We start from the raw sequence: 16,858 nt of genomic DNA on the forward strand, positions 1-16,858 counted from the left end.
CTCATTGCACAATTTACTTTGACCTAATACACCATACAAACATTAATTGCAGGCACATGTGGTGCAGCAGCTTATGAGTCTGTAACTTGCACGAGAAATACACCCCTACAGTAAATGATGTGACATTACTGCTGGCCTGTCTGTCGTGTGATGAACCAAAGAGGGTTAGGGGTTAGACAAACTAACGTTTTATCTAAGTATTAAAGTTTACTATTGGTTTCCAACAACATGTTTGACATCTTACCTTTCAGCATTTTGACAGCAACAGTCTTGCAGGTCGAGAGCTTATCGATGCCGAAGGCAGAAGCCTCCACCACTTTCCCAAAAGCTCCATGGCCGAGAGTTTTGCCTAGTGAAGGAAGAAAAGTATTTGATATGTGGGTTGTCATTAGAGCTTCCTGTCCCTAGGTAGAAAAATCAAACTGGACTCTTTGTCTGTCGGGTTATGGGTCTGTAATTAAAAAAACATGCTGGGGCTGTGATCACCAGGCAGTTTTTCTGGAGAATTTATGGTTCACTTACGACTGGATGACAGCGCAGGTCACTGATAAGTAATGACCCTACACAGCAGCTGCAGAGACGGGTGACACCTATTCCATGTACCTTCATGTGGCTATTTATGTCCTCACCATCAAACATTTTAAAGATGAACTTTTAACCTTATCATTACTTTTTTATCTTACTGTCTTTCTACTACTCTTTGCTCTTTTTTTCCAGATTCATATGTTTCTGGTAATTTGCGCTATTTAAATATGTTCAAACAAGAACTATGAACACATTGATACAACTGGAACTTAGTTTAGAGTAACTTTAATGCAAAATCTACATTTACCAAGAAAGTTGAGTACATTTTTTGCATGCACACAACATTGTGAGATCATTTCTCAGCATGACTCTCGATTTATAAAAAAAAAATTACTTCAATAAGTACATCCATAAAGTGAACGTTTTCATCGATAAGACAAATGCATGAGGAAATAAATAAAAAGCTAACCTAGGCGAAGACGGTCACGGGGAAACTCCCATTTGTTGCTGTCATACTGGAGAAGATCGCTCTGCTCCTCGAGTGGACACTCATCAGGGTCAATGATGATCGATGGACCCATCTTGTAGTGAGCTGGTTGCTGAAGGTGTGAGAGGAAATTTCATGTTAAAGTTTTTGACAATTAAAAAAAACAAGCAACAACTCAGAGTTTCTCATTTTAAATTCAGTACATATTGTAAACATTGGAATTTTAGCTCTACACACACACTTGGTAACAACCTCAAACAGACTGCACAGACATTCGTGTTTGTACGTGACAACAATGAGGCCACAAAAAAATGATTCCTCGCTCTTTTTGTGGCACAAGCACATCGTGTTCTCCTTAGAGGTTACACGCTACATACAAGCACTTCCCAGTTGTCAGGAAATCATAAACACTTTGTAAATTTGTCCTTTCATTAAACTGTATTTCACAAGAAACACTGAGTCAGTTGCTTGCATAAAGTCCCTGGAGATGAATTATTTGGCATCAAGTAAAAGAAAAAAAGATGATGTAAGGCCTTACCTTCCTTAGCTTGCGGATGAAGAGGATAAGCATGAGCCAGAGGAAGGTGGCTGCGGCTCCCGTACACACTAGAATTATTACCTCAACATTTGGCTTCCCTTCATCCCCTGGAAAGAGAAGAACTGTCGTCAACTATCAGATCTTTTTGGAAAGAAAAAACATGGCATACTATTATATCAACAATGGTTTGTGCTGTTTTGTGATCAAAGGAAAACAGTCCGTCACAACATTACAAATTGAGAGCCTGGTTATTCATGGAAGATGCCAAGACTTTTATTCCACATCATTCTTTGGTTTATTTGTCTCTTCATAAATTTTCTCTGAGAGAGTGTATACAAGATGGAAGTGGAAACACACTCCATTGTTTATTTCTGGTTTGTTTGGGACATGAATGCTACACTTTTTTCCTATAGAGTTTTCTTCCCAACACAATTTTTCCAGCCATCCATGTTGACGATCTGAAAGCTCATATCCATTGAATCTCCACAAAAGTTTTTTCCAGCTCTTATTTCATGCAAGCCATAATAAAACAGGCGAAGCGGAACATGCATACAGCTTGTTGTTGGAATATGCTTGTGGTGAGACTGGAATGATTTCAATAAACATCTAGACAAGAGATCAGCTCAATAAACATCTGCACAAAAGTGCATAGACCTGCACAAAACTGATATATTACCTACATTCAGCTTCACATGTCGACATGTAGTTCATTTAACATGTCGAAGATAGACAGGCGCGCACACACACACACACTTTAAGAGGCCGGCCTTCTGCACCATTTATCTCCTGTGTGTTTCCAGTCCCTTAGCTATTGTAGCAGTCAATCTCTTTGCACTCATTAGTGGACCTCTTAACACTTCACAGAGGTCATGTCCTCGAGGCAAGGACCCACAGCCAGAGCCTTGATCATAAAACCCAGGAAGGAATTCACTTGGCATTCCTGGCAGCAACACATTTTCTGTCAGGGAACGTTTTTCAAATTGAAGTCAACCCTGAGCTATTTGTCGATGTGAGAAGATGTTTTGATTGGACATGAGCACCCACCGCTTCACACTGAGAAGCCAATCTTGTAACTGCAGCAGGTTGGAGTGTTAATCTTTTTGTAGGTGGGGTAGTTAATATCAGAGGGTGACTTACCGAGCACGGTAACGACTGCACTTGTTTTCACAACACCCCTGTCATTACTGGCTACACACTCGTACAGACCCTCATCATCTTTCTTCACCCTTTCGATGGTCAGGACCCCGTCTTCCCCTAGTGTTATACCTGCAACACACAACCTCTCAGTCAACTGGTGCAGACTACTGTAGTGAGCAATCAGGTGAAACATTATTTTATTTAGACACTTGAGCTTGTTAAAGTTGAGAATGAGAGTGAACCTACTTTGTGTTGTGTGTAAAATAGCATAGTGCACTTTTTATATCTCTACTCAGGATGTTTTTTCTATGAATACAACTTAAAACACCGTTAGCCAACATTAATGTTTTCCATGTGCATTGTCTTGCGCACCTAAATGTAAATATGGTTACATTAATGTAACCTATACTTATCAACAGATATAATGTACACAATTTATCATACTTAAAGTAATAGTAAGTTCTAAAGTAAGTTTGTGTGAGTCACTTTGCATTGATAGAAACTTTCAGCTTCAGAAGAGACATCACTAGTTTTAATGTTGTGGCTGATATGTAAATCAGGTATGTATGTTGTTCATTTCCTTTCATTTTCCTTCCTTTGCTACATCAGGATTATATGATGACAGCAGCACAATGAACAGAACTAATCTCACGTTACCTGGGCTTTCTTCCACTTGAACACCATTTTTGTACCACATGATGTAGGGTTGAGGAACTCCCAAAGCGAAGCAAGCCAGCATCAGGGTGCTGCTACTGTTCACATCCTGATTCGTCAGATTTTGACTCAGCCAGGGGCTTTTTCTCGCTGCACAGAAAAAATTTAAATTGGAGATGCTGTTGAATTTTTACTGTCTAGCTTTGACAATGGCTCATCAAGTAGTCAGTGGCATTCCCAGTTTTACCACAATGATTATTTAATCTCTTTACCATTAGCTTATTATTGATGATAGATGGAATGGTGTTGCAGTTAATTAACTGTAGAAATACAATCAGCTTCATTCACATTCTTCTCTGACTTACCTTCCACAATAAGTGCAGCTTTCTTTAGATCAACCCTCTGGTGCAGCTTGTATGCCTGGCACTTGTACCCTGCAGAGCTGTTTTTGGACACATTATGCAGATGGAGAGAAAGGGAAATGGAGTAGCGGCTGAGCTGAAGACTGGATACATTGGAAGTGACTGTTTTATTCGTGGAGTCCAACCACCGCAGATGTGTGTAAAGGTAGCGAGCTGCCCGACAGGTCAGAGTGACGTCATCGCCTTCGATGGCTTTCCGAGGCTCAGTGCTAATTTCCTCAGAGTTATCTAGTGAGACATGTAGAGAATTAGGATTACAATGTTGTTTACTCTTGTACTTGTCAATTAGTGCAATGATCTAATGGGGTCAATGAGAGTGACTAATTATGAATAATTGCATTTTCTGGGAATATGTGGAATATGTTTTGTGCAGCACATCTTCTGCTGGCAGGAAATCCTATTTTTGAATATAGTTTTGGACACAAGGCCAGGAATGTCAAATTTGCAGTTATTTCCTGTGTCATCACTGTTAATTGGAAGCACGTTGCCGGTCGACAGCGTCGCTGATGGTGCTCCTGCACTCATCCAATTGGAGAGAGGTTGAGTCTGGGCCCCAGGGGAACCAGACTGTGCTTGTTTATTCAGATTGCTGGAAAGCATTCTGTGTTCAGTAAGAGAAGACAGCTGTTATTACAATTCTGTCCTCTCTTTTTTCTGCTGTATTCTATGATTATCAGTTTTCATCACTTCTGGAAGAGAAACGACTCTTCTTGGGAATTCTATCTCACTTGGCGATAAACCTCTGGTACCTGGTATCTCCTCAGATATACTTTCACCTACATCCACCTGTCCAAAATCAATACTCCTCACTCCCCTTAATATATGATTCATTCTGTTGCAAAGTGAACAGTGCAAAGTTACCTTCTTGCATGCAGTGACACCTCATCCCCAATCTTATTACATAACTGTCTTAATGGATATAGATTTTTGGGAACATTTGGCAAAGCACAGATGCACATAAAAAGTAGAATTTCCAAGCAGAAGTCTCAGAGAGAAAGAGGAATGACCCTGCAGCAGGAATGCAGTTATTCATAGCTGTTTTTAAACATGTGTCGTTGTAGCACTCCATATGGCTCAGAACATGTTTGCCTCTCTTCCGCCCTGAAGCTATTCAGCTACAGTGGAAGATGGTTTCAATTAATGCCCCCCTCTGGTCTCTTTATTGCACAATACAATCTGCACATTCCTTCCCTGCACTTGCAATTCATTACAGCGTGCACTGTTTAGGTAGATCATCTGAAAGAATGCAGTGCACTGTATATTGCGGTTTGCAATTACAATAAAACTCAGTTAAGTATCTCTGCATGCACTTTCAACTGCAAAAATTTAAATGTTGAGGCTGCTGCTGTCATGTTATGGTGACCCACTTACCATACACATAAAAGGGGGTCGTGTGGGTGCTGAACTCATCCTCATTCTGGGCCACACAGGAGTACTTTCCCGACACCCTTGCCTCTCCAATCACCAGCGTACCCACAGTCTATGGAAATTATTACGGATTATTCAAAAGAAATGTACATATTATGACAAATAATATGACAAAACAAATGCTCATATCACAGTTTTCTCAAATGTGACTTAACTTAATTATCCTCGGGTTGTCAGTTCCTATCAGAGTAGTGAGCTGCTGTTAATGACGGCGAGTAAGAGTCTGCACTGAGCCTGGTCTGTTTTTTACCCTCCAGTGCATCACATTAATGAAAGGGTACATCTGGAGTTTTAAAACCCACTAAGTCTCCCTCAGACCTACACTATAGATCTAGTGCCTCGGCTGTATGTCCATTTCCTGGAAAGCACTTCTAATGCCACACTCAATTTTCTCATCATGCTAGTACAACATTTTAATGGCTTAAATAGATGAAATAATAAGTAAAACTTGGGTGAGGGCCAGACTGCATGGGGCTCTGTTTAGTGTTCGTACTGACATCTGTTTTTTGGGGGGGTGGTGAGCTACATCAAAGAGAATGAATGATGTGGGTGTATTGTCTGGTTGTATGCAAGCCAAAACTTCCTGGATTTGTATGTTGGGACCATTGTGTTGACTCCAATACACAGACGTAGCCATGAAATAGCTTCAGCGTCCATGTATTTACGATGGTTAGAACAAAAACAAGTAGTAAAAACATGAGTTTTAAAAGGTTATATCATATTGTCCAAATCATGCTGTTATGACATTTGTCAAAACATTGACAGAGTGGTCTTATGGTATTATGTTTCTGGTATTACTCACCACAATGTAACCCTAGCTCATAAACAGCCACTTAAATGGTTGCACACGGTCTCTGAGAGGTGACCTGACCAGACGCACTGTGACCTCTGTGCCCATGTCTTCCCCCTGTGTTTTCCTTAGATTATGACCCGGGCTGGTCTCCCTCTCTACCTGGTCTACTGGGGAGCCACTCAGAGGCCCAGCACTGGCTACGTTCTAATTCACAGGCCAACACGATTTATGTGATGTGACAGAGAGGAATTCACCTCCAACAAATCCCTATTCTTCTAAACTTCTGCTTGTTATCATTGACCCTTAGTCCTGACCCACATAAAGCAACAGCGTTTGGCCACAGGTACTTGAAAATAAGTGCTGCCTCCCTGCTTACTTCAGAGACATATTAGAACTGATGCCAATTAACAATTAATTGCAAAGCAAATAGTTGTTAAATGCATGCATAGCATGTTCTACGCTTGCACTGTATTATGTGTTTGCTGCCCTTTTAGAAAAAATGACCGACTGGTGATGCCTCCATGCTGTACACAAATGTAAATTTACTTTATGACTCTCTCTCTATGTAATCCCTATATGCACATGTAATATTTGCTGAGATGACTCATCTTCACTTAAAATGGCACAACACAGATTCTAGACAGGTTTATTCCCATCCTTCACCATCCACATGCATGCTTTAAGCCACATAGCCTCTGAACTATTTATAGAGCTCAACTCTAGAGTCAACAGAAAAGATTAACTGATGTCACAACAAAACAATGTATCGGTGGCCAAGAACGAAGCTGCAGCTGTATAATCTACAAGTGTTCTTCGTGTACTTCACTTCAGTAGGAGGAAATGAACTGTGTCTGTCAGTTATGAGCGAGCAGAAGCGGCTCAGTAAGAGATCTCGCTTATAGACAGGCATTTACCTCTTTAAATTATGTTGCACATGTATAACATTAATCAATATATCATCTTCCTTTCAAGATGCACTGCATCATTTACATAATTTCCTGTATTTTCCTGGCTGGTTTTTCCAAAAATTTATCAAGTCTTATTTAATGTGCGGCAGTGAAAGACAAAACTGATTTCTTCTAAGCCTCTACGGAGGGCCTTTTCATGGGGTTTGGTCAAAGTTACATAAGTCAAAACTAATGCAGACAAAACAAATCATTTTCAGTGAAGGGAAGTACAGCATCACTGCCAGTAGGAGGAAGATTGTGAGGATTTATGGATATCAGATGTTGAATCAGACTTTCAAGCTCTGGTCTTGGGAGAAATCGCTTGAATCTGATATTGCACTCGGACATTTTGTGGATCACTACACAGCTTCATCACATCGTCTTGATTGTTCACAAGTAAATAGTTTTGATCTGCTCACTGCTATTTGTAAACCACATTCACAGTGAGCAAAGTATCCTATAAGTGTATTCACCATTTAAACAGTGAGTGGAAACAATACACAGTAAGTCAAACCACTTACCTTGTTTTTTCCATAAACCAGTTCTGACTTGGAGCTTATACTCTTAATCCAGTTGTGCGAGTAGTTTGCCTTGTCATCAGTGCTGACTGGGATTGGTTCAGTGTTAAAAATGCAACTGCAAGACAGAAAACATACAATACTTTTCATTTAGTTTTATATGTAAAACATATACACAAGTACAAGTGTTAGACTATGAACAATGCAATATAAAACTGACTTTCATGTTGTTTTACTGTAGGTGGGAACCGTGGTGTAACACTAGGAGAGAAAGAGATTGATTTGGGAAGAGTCCAGGTCTAGATCAGTTCGTCTGGGTTAAAAAACCTAAAGAAAGGATTTGACTTCCCCACCCCCGAACCCTGCGGTGGGGAACAATCAGTCTGATGAGAGGAGAGGCAGAGAAGGAAACAGCAACAGCGACAGGAAGGGTTGTGCTATGCGTCACCTCGTACAGGAACACCCCCCTCAACATTCTGGCCAGAGGAGATAAGGTTGATCGTAAGACCTTGGTGATCAACAAGGGAGAACTGATAACTTCTTAACCTGGTGGTAAAGACAACCCCATACTTCTGCTTCCTACACTATCAGCCTTATGCCACATCCAACACTGTGAGCTTCCTTCACCTCACAAAACCCAAAGATAAAGATAAGATATGATCTTGAAGGGCGACATGTTGGATTTACAGGGACTAGTACTTTGGCAGGTCAGGGCTGTATAAAATAAACATTTAGCAAAATTGGCCTCCCACCAGGCTGTAGGTGTTCCTCTGTCTCATTAACTGGCTGCCACTGCCCAGCCACTGTTCCTAGTGCCAGTCCTGATTATCTTTAGGCCGACAGGAAGAGTCGCTTTGACCCAACTAACACTCTGCTATTATTTATCAGAAATCTGCCAAGTACAAGAGGGTTTTTGAGATTATCTGTTTAATCAAATAATGGAGGCATTGGTGGTTCAGCACCGTGTAAACATAATTTAGTCTCTTTCAGTCCACAGTGTTGTTTTTGTTAATGGCTTTGAAGCATGATAACACAAGGGTAATGGCCCATTGTTTCCGTCATCCTACAACTTGCAGGTTTCCCTCTGTCAATGACGAATCAGGATCTCAGGGGATCTCAAGAATGTTCATCTTGTTTGTGGGTTCACCACCGTGCTTGGTCATTCAGTGTTGTAAGGCTCTGTAGCAGCTCAGGGAATCTGAGATTAATATATTTCCCCCATGTTTCCACTTCAGCCCACAGAACCACTGACCACAGACGAGAGGGCAGCTCTCAGGGGCTGCGTTTCTTTGATTAATTTGTCATATTCTGGGCTCAAGTCAATTCAGTCAATCTTGATCCGCTTTATAGTGGGATCCCTGGGCTGGAACGGTGGCTCTGGATGGTGCACTTACTACATCTGCTGTTAAGTCTGTGATGCTTGGTTGTCTGTGTTTTTGTAAATACTACTCCAGTACTGTGGTTGTAAGTTTTTGCCCTCCAACATGGATATGGGATTTGTGCAAAAACATTATATTTGCACTAAAACACAGAACTTCATATTTACAACAGTAGTTACACTTGCGTTGTTTACTGTTTCTGTTTAGCCTGACATATACATGAACAAGCATATTTCCAATAAGCAGTTGACTTCAGGAGTAAAGTGCAACCTACATCAAATCTATTTAGTGGCATATAATTGATCTGAGTGTACTGTCAGTTGGGTATTAATGACTAATATGTGGGTGCTACATGTTAAAAATGTTCACGCCTGACAGAAATTTAGGACATAGATTCCACAAAACAAAGTTTTCTGTCTATACATTTTTTTTACGATGGCATTGTGTTTAAAATTAGGAACGTTTAGCCTCTATGTTTTAAATTGTTTATGACTGAGGAAAGTTAACAGAACATGACTGCATTAAATCTAGAGTAAGCATTTCTCTGCTTGGAACATAGCAAAATGGTGACTCACTCCGTAAGAGTAGCATCCAAGAGACATGGCTGCCACAGCCATCTGATGGTTGGCAGGGGGAACCCACTAGCGGTGCAGGGTATCTGATGCTGTTTGCCAACCATGTAAGGCTGCAAGTCCACGGTGGCAAGTTCCGCCTCTAAAATTGTTGGATTCACTGTGAGAGAGAAGTGCGCACACACACACGCACGGACAAACAGGGAGAGAGAGAGGAAGAGAGATAGAGAGCAGGTTAGATCATCCATCTGCCATCCCAACCCAACCCAGCCCACTGCGGAATCTTATAATGTCTTTATAATGAGGAATGAAAGTCATGATGGATAACCATGAAAAGGTGCCACTGACACCAGTTGTCCTTTAGAAAGTGTGTACGAGAAGAATGACAGGATGATTGGATAGCCCGGGGCTGTAGGTCAAAGCACGACCGCACCGTGGCCCGTGCCCAGGTCAGAGAATCAACCATGTGCACCGTAATTAGTAACAGACAAAGATCCTTGTGCCACCTCTGGAGGTAGCCCACATCACACAGCCATTGTCACTGTTCTGAACAGCTAAAACCGCCAATCTACACTCAGTGACATTGCTTGACAGACCACAAAAATCTGCATCTGATCACACACACCCACACGTCATCACGTTGAACGCAGTCATGATCTGTAGCACTGTGACAGCTCTAAACAACTGATGAACAAAGTTTAAAATAGCTCCCTAATTGATACCAGCAAAGTCTATTCACTTTGTTTGTGTCTGTAAGTTTTTAATTTTTTTAATTCCAACAAATCAAGCCAAAAGGAGGCAGTTTTTTTTACTTTTTGGCACGCTATCGGGATAGCTTGACAACGTTTTAAGAATGCAATGAAAATAACTCGGCCCCCCTGGATAAGCTTCAAGTAACTGATATACACTGTTCTCATGCTAAATCATTTATAACCTTGTGTTAATAGTTACAAGCACTCTTTGCAAAGTCATCATTTAATTACATGCTCAGTCCTTGTTTTGTAATACACGTACTATTCAGAACATTGCTTATATGAGCTGCACACTGTATATTCACATAGTGAGGATGCAAATAAATGTTGGAGACTGGGGAGGTCTGAACGGCTGGAGTCTAAAAGCAGAAAAGAGCCCAGGCCATTTACACACAGCGAAAAGCCCCTTCAAAAGAGCCCCAATAATCAACAACAGCTGCCCCGGCTACGTCAATCCAGCCCTGGAATCAACAAGCCCTCAAATTCCTCTCATACTGGAGCTGCTACCTGCCGTCCAGTGAACTGCACTGAAAGCAGCCACAGCGCCAGGGAATCCACAGTCCAAAGCTGAGGCATTGCTTAATTTCCTAAGGATCCAGAGTCATTATCAGGTTTATGGCGACAGCTTACCTTCGACTAACAGAGTGTAGCTCAGATTCTTGTACAAGCCCTTTGATTGGCTGCCAAGGCTTATGGTGAAGACCCCAGCATGTTTCTGCTGCACATCCGTGATGATCAAGCTGAAGCCAGACATCTTGTAACAGGTGGAATTCTTCATGATAAGGACCCCATCCTTATACCTGAAAATTAGAACCATAGAAAGTTATTTTTATTGTGCATGAACAATTAATATTATTTTTATTTATTAGGCACTGCATAATGCTTATTAAGAAAAGGCTGGAAATGAGCTGCAGATTTCCTATAAAACTAGAATAAAATAATGTATACAAATTGTGTATGGATAAAAACAAGACACATTGAGCATATGGGCAAACAGGGCAACACAAATATGGTTAGTAAAAACACTTCATATGTAGAACAATGGAAAAGCACAAGTCACATAAACACCATGAGAGACTATAATGTCAGAGATGAGGTTGAATTACTACACATTATTGCAAGTTTGTTTTGCTTGAAGCAATTTCTCAAGTTAATACTGTACCCAAAAGTTATTAGTACTTTGTCTAAGTAAGACAGATCCTGACACTTTTAGAATTCAGCATTATAAATGGACTCAGTGTGGGAGGTGTAAGCTCATATATAACCTTAAAGATGAGGCAAGCATCAACAAAATGTTAACACCTATCAAACTTAAATACATTTTAATTTCTTATTGTATTATGATGATAGCTGTTGGCCAGAGAGTTAAATGTTTGTAGGTACAATGTTATATACATCATGTATAAACAGGTTGGATTCCTCAAGTATGGTCTGATATGACTTAAGTTAATCAGTTTTAAAAATGGGACTGCCACTTTTTCATGTTTTTCGAATGACAGATTGAATCTGATATAATTCAAACATATCTAAAATCAGACATCCCCTCGCCATCTTTTTAAAGTGTTTCAAAGTGGAGGTGCTGCCTACTATTACTATTACTCACCATGCTATGAGGTCTGATCGGGGCAGGGCGTTGACCTTGGGTTCAAACACATGCCTCTTTTTACCTTCTTTGAGGGTCACTGTACTCTGCCGCTCGTGCCTGTAGGAGACGTTGAGGAACGGATGCTCTGCAACAAAGAAAACCAGAGTGATATTTCATTTAATATTCAAATATTGCATTTGTCTGGTCATTTTGATGTATCTTAATCATTGATACCCATTTTTGAATACATTATCAGATTTTTAATCCATGCAAAGTATGCTTACCATAGATGATGACTTTTGCTGTGGCATTCTGGTGTATGGTGTGGTCAAGCACAGCTTTGCAGCGGTACGTTCCTTTATCCTCCATGGTAACGTTTGGCAACACTAAAGCACCGCTCATCACAAGGGCTGAGGCAATGTTGACATCGGATTTATTCGTATAATGGCGATTTTCCTGAAAACAAAGCAAGCACCATTAACTCCATTGCTACAGTCTGTGATGGTTCTCTTTTAAACAGTATTAACAGTAAATCCTGAACTTACTCTCATCTTTGGAAAATCCCACATAAAGCTGAGTCTTCCATTAAAGGTGGTCTCACCCGTGCAGTTGAGGATGAGGGTGTCTCCAACCAACAGTTTGACACGCTCTGGGTTGATTTTTACATTTTTAAGAACGGTAGCTGAAAAAAGACAAGAGAAGAGTGTGAAACATAAAAGGGTTTTCATCAGCAATGGTCTTAATTTTTCACTGAGCAGGTGTAAACAGAAAGACAAAACTCACTCAGTCTTTTGGGGTAGTATGGTGATTGGAACTCACTACCGTTAACCACGGTGTAACAGGTGAGGAAGTCGTACGTAGTGAGGGGACCGTAGGGAATCTTGAATCCCACCTTTGGATCCCAAACCTTCTTCTTAACAATGTCCTCTGATAATAGTGGGAACTGCAATCAAGACAAGAGAGCAAAGATGTTGTCAGAACCCACAGATATTTGGTGACCCTCGTGATATTCACTGAGGCATACAGAGCGAAATGTAATGCACTCAACTTGATTTAACATGTAATTCATGCTCTGCTGGGCTCAGCTGAGCACAGACATCTGCGAGAGTGGAGGTCTAATTAGTTTTCATTGTTTTGTGGAGTGTAACCTCTGCAATCAAGGATGCAATGGAGCACAAAACATTGCAGACTCGGAAGAGGATGTACGTGCCTTCTGCTTTTTGTTCTTATGCCAGAAGTCGGACTGTAAGAGGTAAGGGAAGGGAAGGAAGGATAGGGAGCAGGAAGTAGGAGTGTCATCGAGTCTCGAATGGCAGGAAGGTCACTCAACCACTATCTGTTCCATCTGAGTGAGATGTGTTCGTCCACATTAGTCAATGTGACACATATGAAAGAAGGTACTTTTGTCATGGCAACTTTTTCAACATGCCTGTTGCTTTGATTGAACACAATCAGGCTCTTACAGTCTGCAGAAGTGTCATGCAGTTGCTAAGGGAACTCTTCTGCCGACATCTCCCACTTAAATCTGGGATCAAATGTACTAATCCTCATAATTTACCTGTTGTTTCCTGTGACTTGACACAGTCTGTACTGTTTTGCTTCTGCATTTCCTGATGTTTGTAAGAGAAGAGTGACTAAATTTAGTCTAGAGTCTATTCTGAGAAAAACACTCTTGGAACACCTTCCTGCTCTTACAGGAAGTAGACAGGATGACTCCCTTTGCCGCCCCTGAGCTTCCCTCAGACGAGCCAGTGTCCCCGGTGATTTAATACACAAAGGGTGTGTGAACCAGTGAGACGCCTTATGCACAGAGTGGAAACACTTTTTTTGGAAGAAAACAAGAAAGGATAACCTAATAATCTTATGGAGCAATCCTGATCTTAGAAGCCTAAGATAACCTTGAGGTCCAGTTTTACTTTATTAGAAAAAATAAACATTAGCTTAAGAAATACAATGTAGAAAACATTTAGCTGTTTATCTAATTTATGAACTCTCTCTGCAGTTTCAGCAACTCCCACAGAGTGAGACATCTTAAGATGTTTTAAGACATCCACTGAACTCCGGACATTTTCCCGAAATTCTTCGGAGGGGCCGTATATGAGAATGAAGATCTTCGAGTCTGTTGCCTCTGACATTTTTCAGAACTGCCAGCCCCCAAGTAAAATGTCCACAAAAAGTCAGGGTGAGCCCATGTGAGAATATATACAGCAGGAAAATCCACAGCGAGGGTGGGGGCATGTTGATGATGTCTCTAACATGCAATGGACTAATACAAAAATCTCAGGATGAAGAAGAGCAGCCAACCTCGTAGAGTACGTTGAGGAAGATGTAATCTTGGAAAGGCTACAGGAATTGTTTGACATTTTTGAACTATGGCTTTCAGTATTTGGAACAAGAACCTAACAGCAAATCAAATGCAAAAAATACAACACTGGGCTCAAGCCTAACACATATAGTAAAATACAACATTTGTGCAGAAGGTGTGTAATGATTGTGAGGTCTTACCCCTCTAAGTGTTACTACAGCATCAGGAGAGGACGTCCTGCATGGCACAGTGAGGCTCTTCTCATGCCTGTAGACTGGCAGCATGGTAGGTGTCTGATGAATTTCCACAAAAGGTTGCTTGGAATCTGAGAAACAAACAAAAAAAAATCAGTAAGATCTAAAATACAGGTCAAACAGAAATTGCATTTCAAAGCAGATGTATATTTTGTCTCTTAGGATAACAAGCGCTGTTACGGGAGAGCAAAAAAAACACCCAATGCCAGAGCAGTGCAACTGAATCAGGGCAATGTCAGGACATCTAACACAGAGATCATATAAAGAAATCACTTAATTCAGCCTGATAAGGGAGCAGGGCACAGATAGAGCAATCAAACTATAGCAATGACTTCCTACTGGGCAGCCAGCCATCGCAAAATGGCTGTGGGAACTTCTCAGCTACACAAATAGTCTGCGATTGGTGTGAGGTCAAGCAGTAATGGTGTGATAAAAGAACTATTATTTGAAAAGAAAGCATGATCTAATAAACAGCTGAGGGGCTTTGAAAAGTAAGTGTTAGACTAAACACAGGCACAGCAGGCTGCGTGATAGTCAGGCGAAGTGGGAACCACGTTCACAGAGCAGCCAGAATTACTTTGGTCCTCATTGTCTACAACTATTTCACAACCTTTGGATATTCCATGATTGTATTCTCATCTTAACTGAAGCTGACCTGGTATCCCTATGTTGCCTTGCACCATCTCCATTTGTACGTGAATGGTTCTCAGTAGAGCTCATACCTTTGCCCCCAAAATCTGCAAATTCATGATTTTTATAACAAGATCCATAAACTATTTCCTGAAAAATTGAATAACTTCTAACCGTGGTTATAATAGTGCAACTGTAAACGGTGCCGTCTGACGTTTTTAGGGGAGACTTAGGAAAACAGTAGCAGGAGCAGGAAATCGCAGTCAATGACTAGGGCTTCCTGTGCAATCACACTTCACCCACCTCGAGAAGAAACCAATCGTACCAAAGAAACAACTTCCTCTCTCTGAGAAAAGCTACTGTGACACTTCAGCCTGAGTTAGTCAGCATCCTGAATCCAAAGTAGTCATATGAGTTGTGTTCTGTTTCATAATTTAAAAAAAGTGTATTCTATCTCTCCTTCCCTTTTTCTTTCTGTGAAAATGTATTTCCTTTTATTTTTTAATATCTTTCGCTTTCTCTTCTGTTCTTGCCTTCTTTTTTTCTTGCAGGAATGGAGGTGTCCCAGCTTTGGTATCTTACAGAAAATCTCAGGCTGCTCATTGAGCATTGTATTCTGTCAATTAAGTGCTGCTGTTTGAAAGCTCATTACAACGCTTTAGACTCCTCCACTGGCGTCAGTAGATGAGTATCACCCTGTGAAAAAAACCTTTTTTTCAAACCAGGAGTCTTATGTGACTTTCAGGAAAATCACAGTTAAATCATGGATAGAAGAAAAACAATTCATTTAAAAAAGAACGCTAATCGCTGCAACAGTTTATAGACCAGTTCTCTGTATTTCTAAACAACATTTTTTTCTCTGGAAAATCACTTACAGTCACAGGTCTGGGTGGAATGAATTAGGTGCCATAAATGTAACAAAGAGTTTTGTTCTCACTGATTCACTGACTTGTCTTTGATAGAGAAAAAGCCAATGAGCTGGGCTGGTAACTTGCACTTTGCAGGTCTCACCTTTGACATAGACGTAGGTTGAGGTGATGTGGTCTGAACCATCTTTGGAGTATTTACAGCTGTACTCCCCTGTGTCCTTGGCGCTCAAACGTGTAACTGTGAGATTGCTGCAGTGGGAATGAGAGTGATGTCTAGGATCACACGGCTCCGTCTTCACCCCTTCTAATGAAATGGATCGTGTCCAGTTCAGCGGGCCATGACCTCTAACAGAGGAAACAGTGGGACAATATTTCAGCTTCAGGTTTGATGAAAGATGGTGAAATATTTACAGTTAAATATGTTGAACTTGACACATCATCTTTACATTACTGTTAATCTGCTCTCTGTAAACAAACACTGCATAAACTGGATCTATTCTGAGTGAAAGCTAGTAATGACCTTTCAAGATCTTAAGTTCAGGGTGGCAGCAGCTGCTTCTCCCCTGGGGACTTTCTGGTTTAATTTTCATTTTCAGTTTATTTTCAGTTAATCTCGAGTCATCCGATAACTTGTGCTTTCACATGGGAACGTGTTTCTCCTGAATGACGTGCTCGGCCGACACATTCTTTCCACGCAGCATCTATTTAAAAACCCTCATTAAAGAGATCCCAGAGGAACATCAAACATGTTTTGCATACCACTGCCTTTGCCTGCAGAATTTTGGGTCAAGCAACCTCCTGCTCTTATCCGGTGACATGTCTTCCAAGGACTAGGAATCTTAGTGCATAGCCTTGTAGGGAATCATTACATTAGATAGACACAAGCTCCTAAACATTCCTTGCGATCCTACTACATGATGCCAGACTCTCTAAATTCAAATAAAATTAAAAAAAACACATGGGTCCCACCGCCTCTAATGGACTTCTAAATGCGGGCCACCACCAACGATCGTCCCATTTACTTTGAAGCCTGCAAGTGCCCTGAGACCGAGGCATATCCCGT

At 40.9% G+C, this 16,858-nt stretch overlaps 1 protein-coding gene across 2 annotated transcripts in view; it reads right to left on the reverse strand.

The window, feature by feature from the left end:
- kdrl (kinase insert domain receptor like) overlaps nt 1-16,858 on the reverse strand; it is a 46,160-nt gene that overhangs the window by 18,168 nt on the left and 11,134 nt on the right. For both annotated transcript variants that reach the window (XM_020079878.2, XM_020079873.2), the window contains 16 exons: nt 15,938-16,140; nt 14,243-14,367; nt 12,521-12,680; nt 12,283-12,419; nt 12,022-12,193; nt 11,756-11,882; nt 10,783-10,952; nt 9,404-9,560; nt 7,453-7,567; nt 5,135-5,243; nt 3,707-3,991; nt 3,345-3,491; nt 2,688-2,816; nt 1,551-1,657; nt 995-1,124; nt 245-349 (listed from right to left, as the gene is read on the reverse strand). In XM_020079878.2, coding sequence (XP_019935437.2) covers nt 245-349; nt 995-1,124; nt 1,551-1,657; nt 2,688-2,816; nt 3,345-3,491; nt 3,707-3,991; nt 5,135-5,243; nt 7,453-7,567; nt 9,404-9,560; nt 10,783-10,952; nt 11,756-11,882; nt 12,022-12,193; nt 12,283-12,419; nt 12,521-12,680; nt 14,243-14,367; nt 15,938-16,140 — 2,378 coding nt within the window. The remainder of the gene's footprint in view (nt 1-244; nt 350-994; nt 1,125-1,550; nt 1,658-2,687; nt 2,817-3,344; nt 3,492-3,706; nt 3,992-5,134; nt 5,244-7,452; nt 7,568-9,403; nt 9,561-10,782; nt 10,953-11,755; nt 11,883-12,021; nt 12,194-12,282; nt 12,420-12,520; nt 12,681-14,242; nt 14,368-15,937; nt 16,141-16,858) is intronic.

This window comes from Paralichthys olivaceus, chromosome 9, assembly GCF_024713975.1.
Source record: "Paralichthys olivaceus isolate ysfri-2021 chromosome 9, ASM2471397v2, whole genome shotgun sequence".
In the NCBI taxonomy this organism is placed as follows: Eukaryota; Metazoa; Chordata; class Actinopteri; order Pleuronectiformes; family Paralichthyidae; genus Paralichthys; species Paralichthys olivaceus.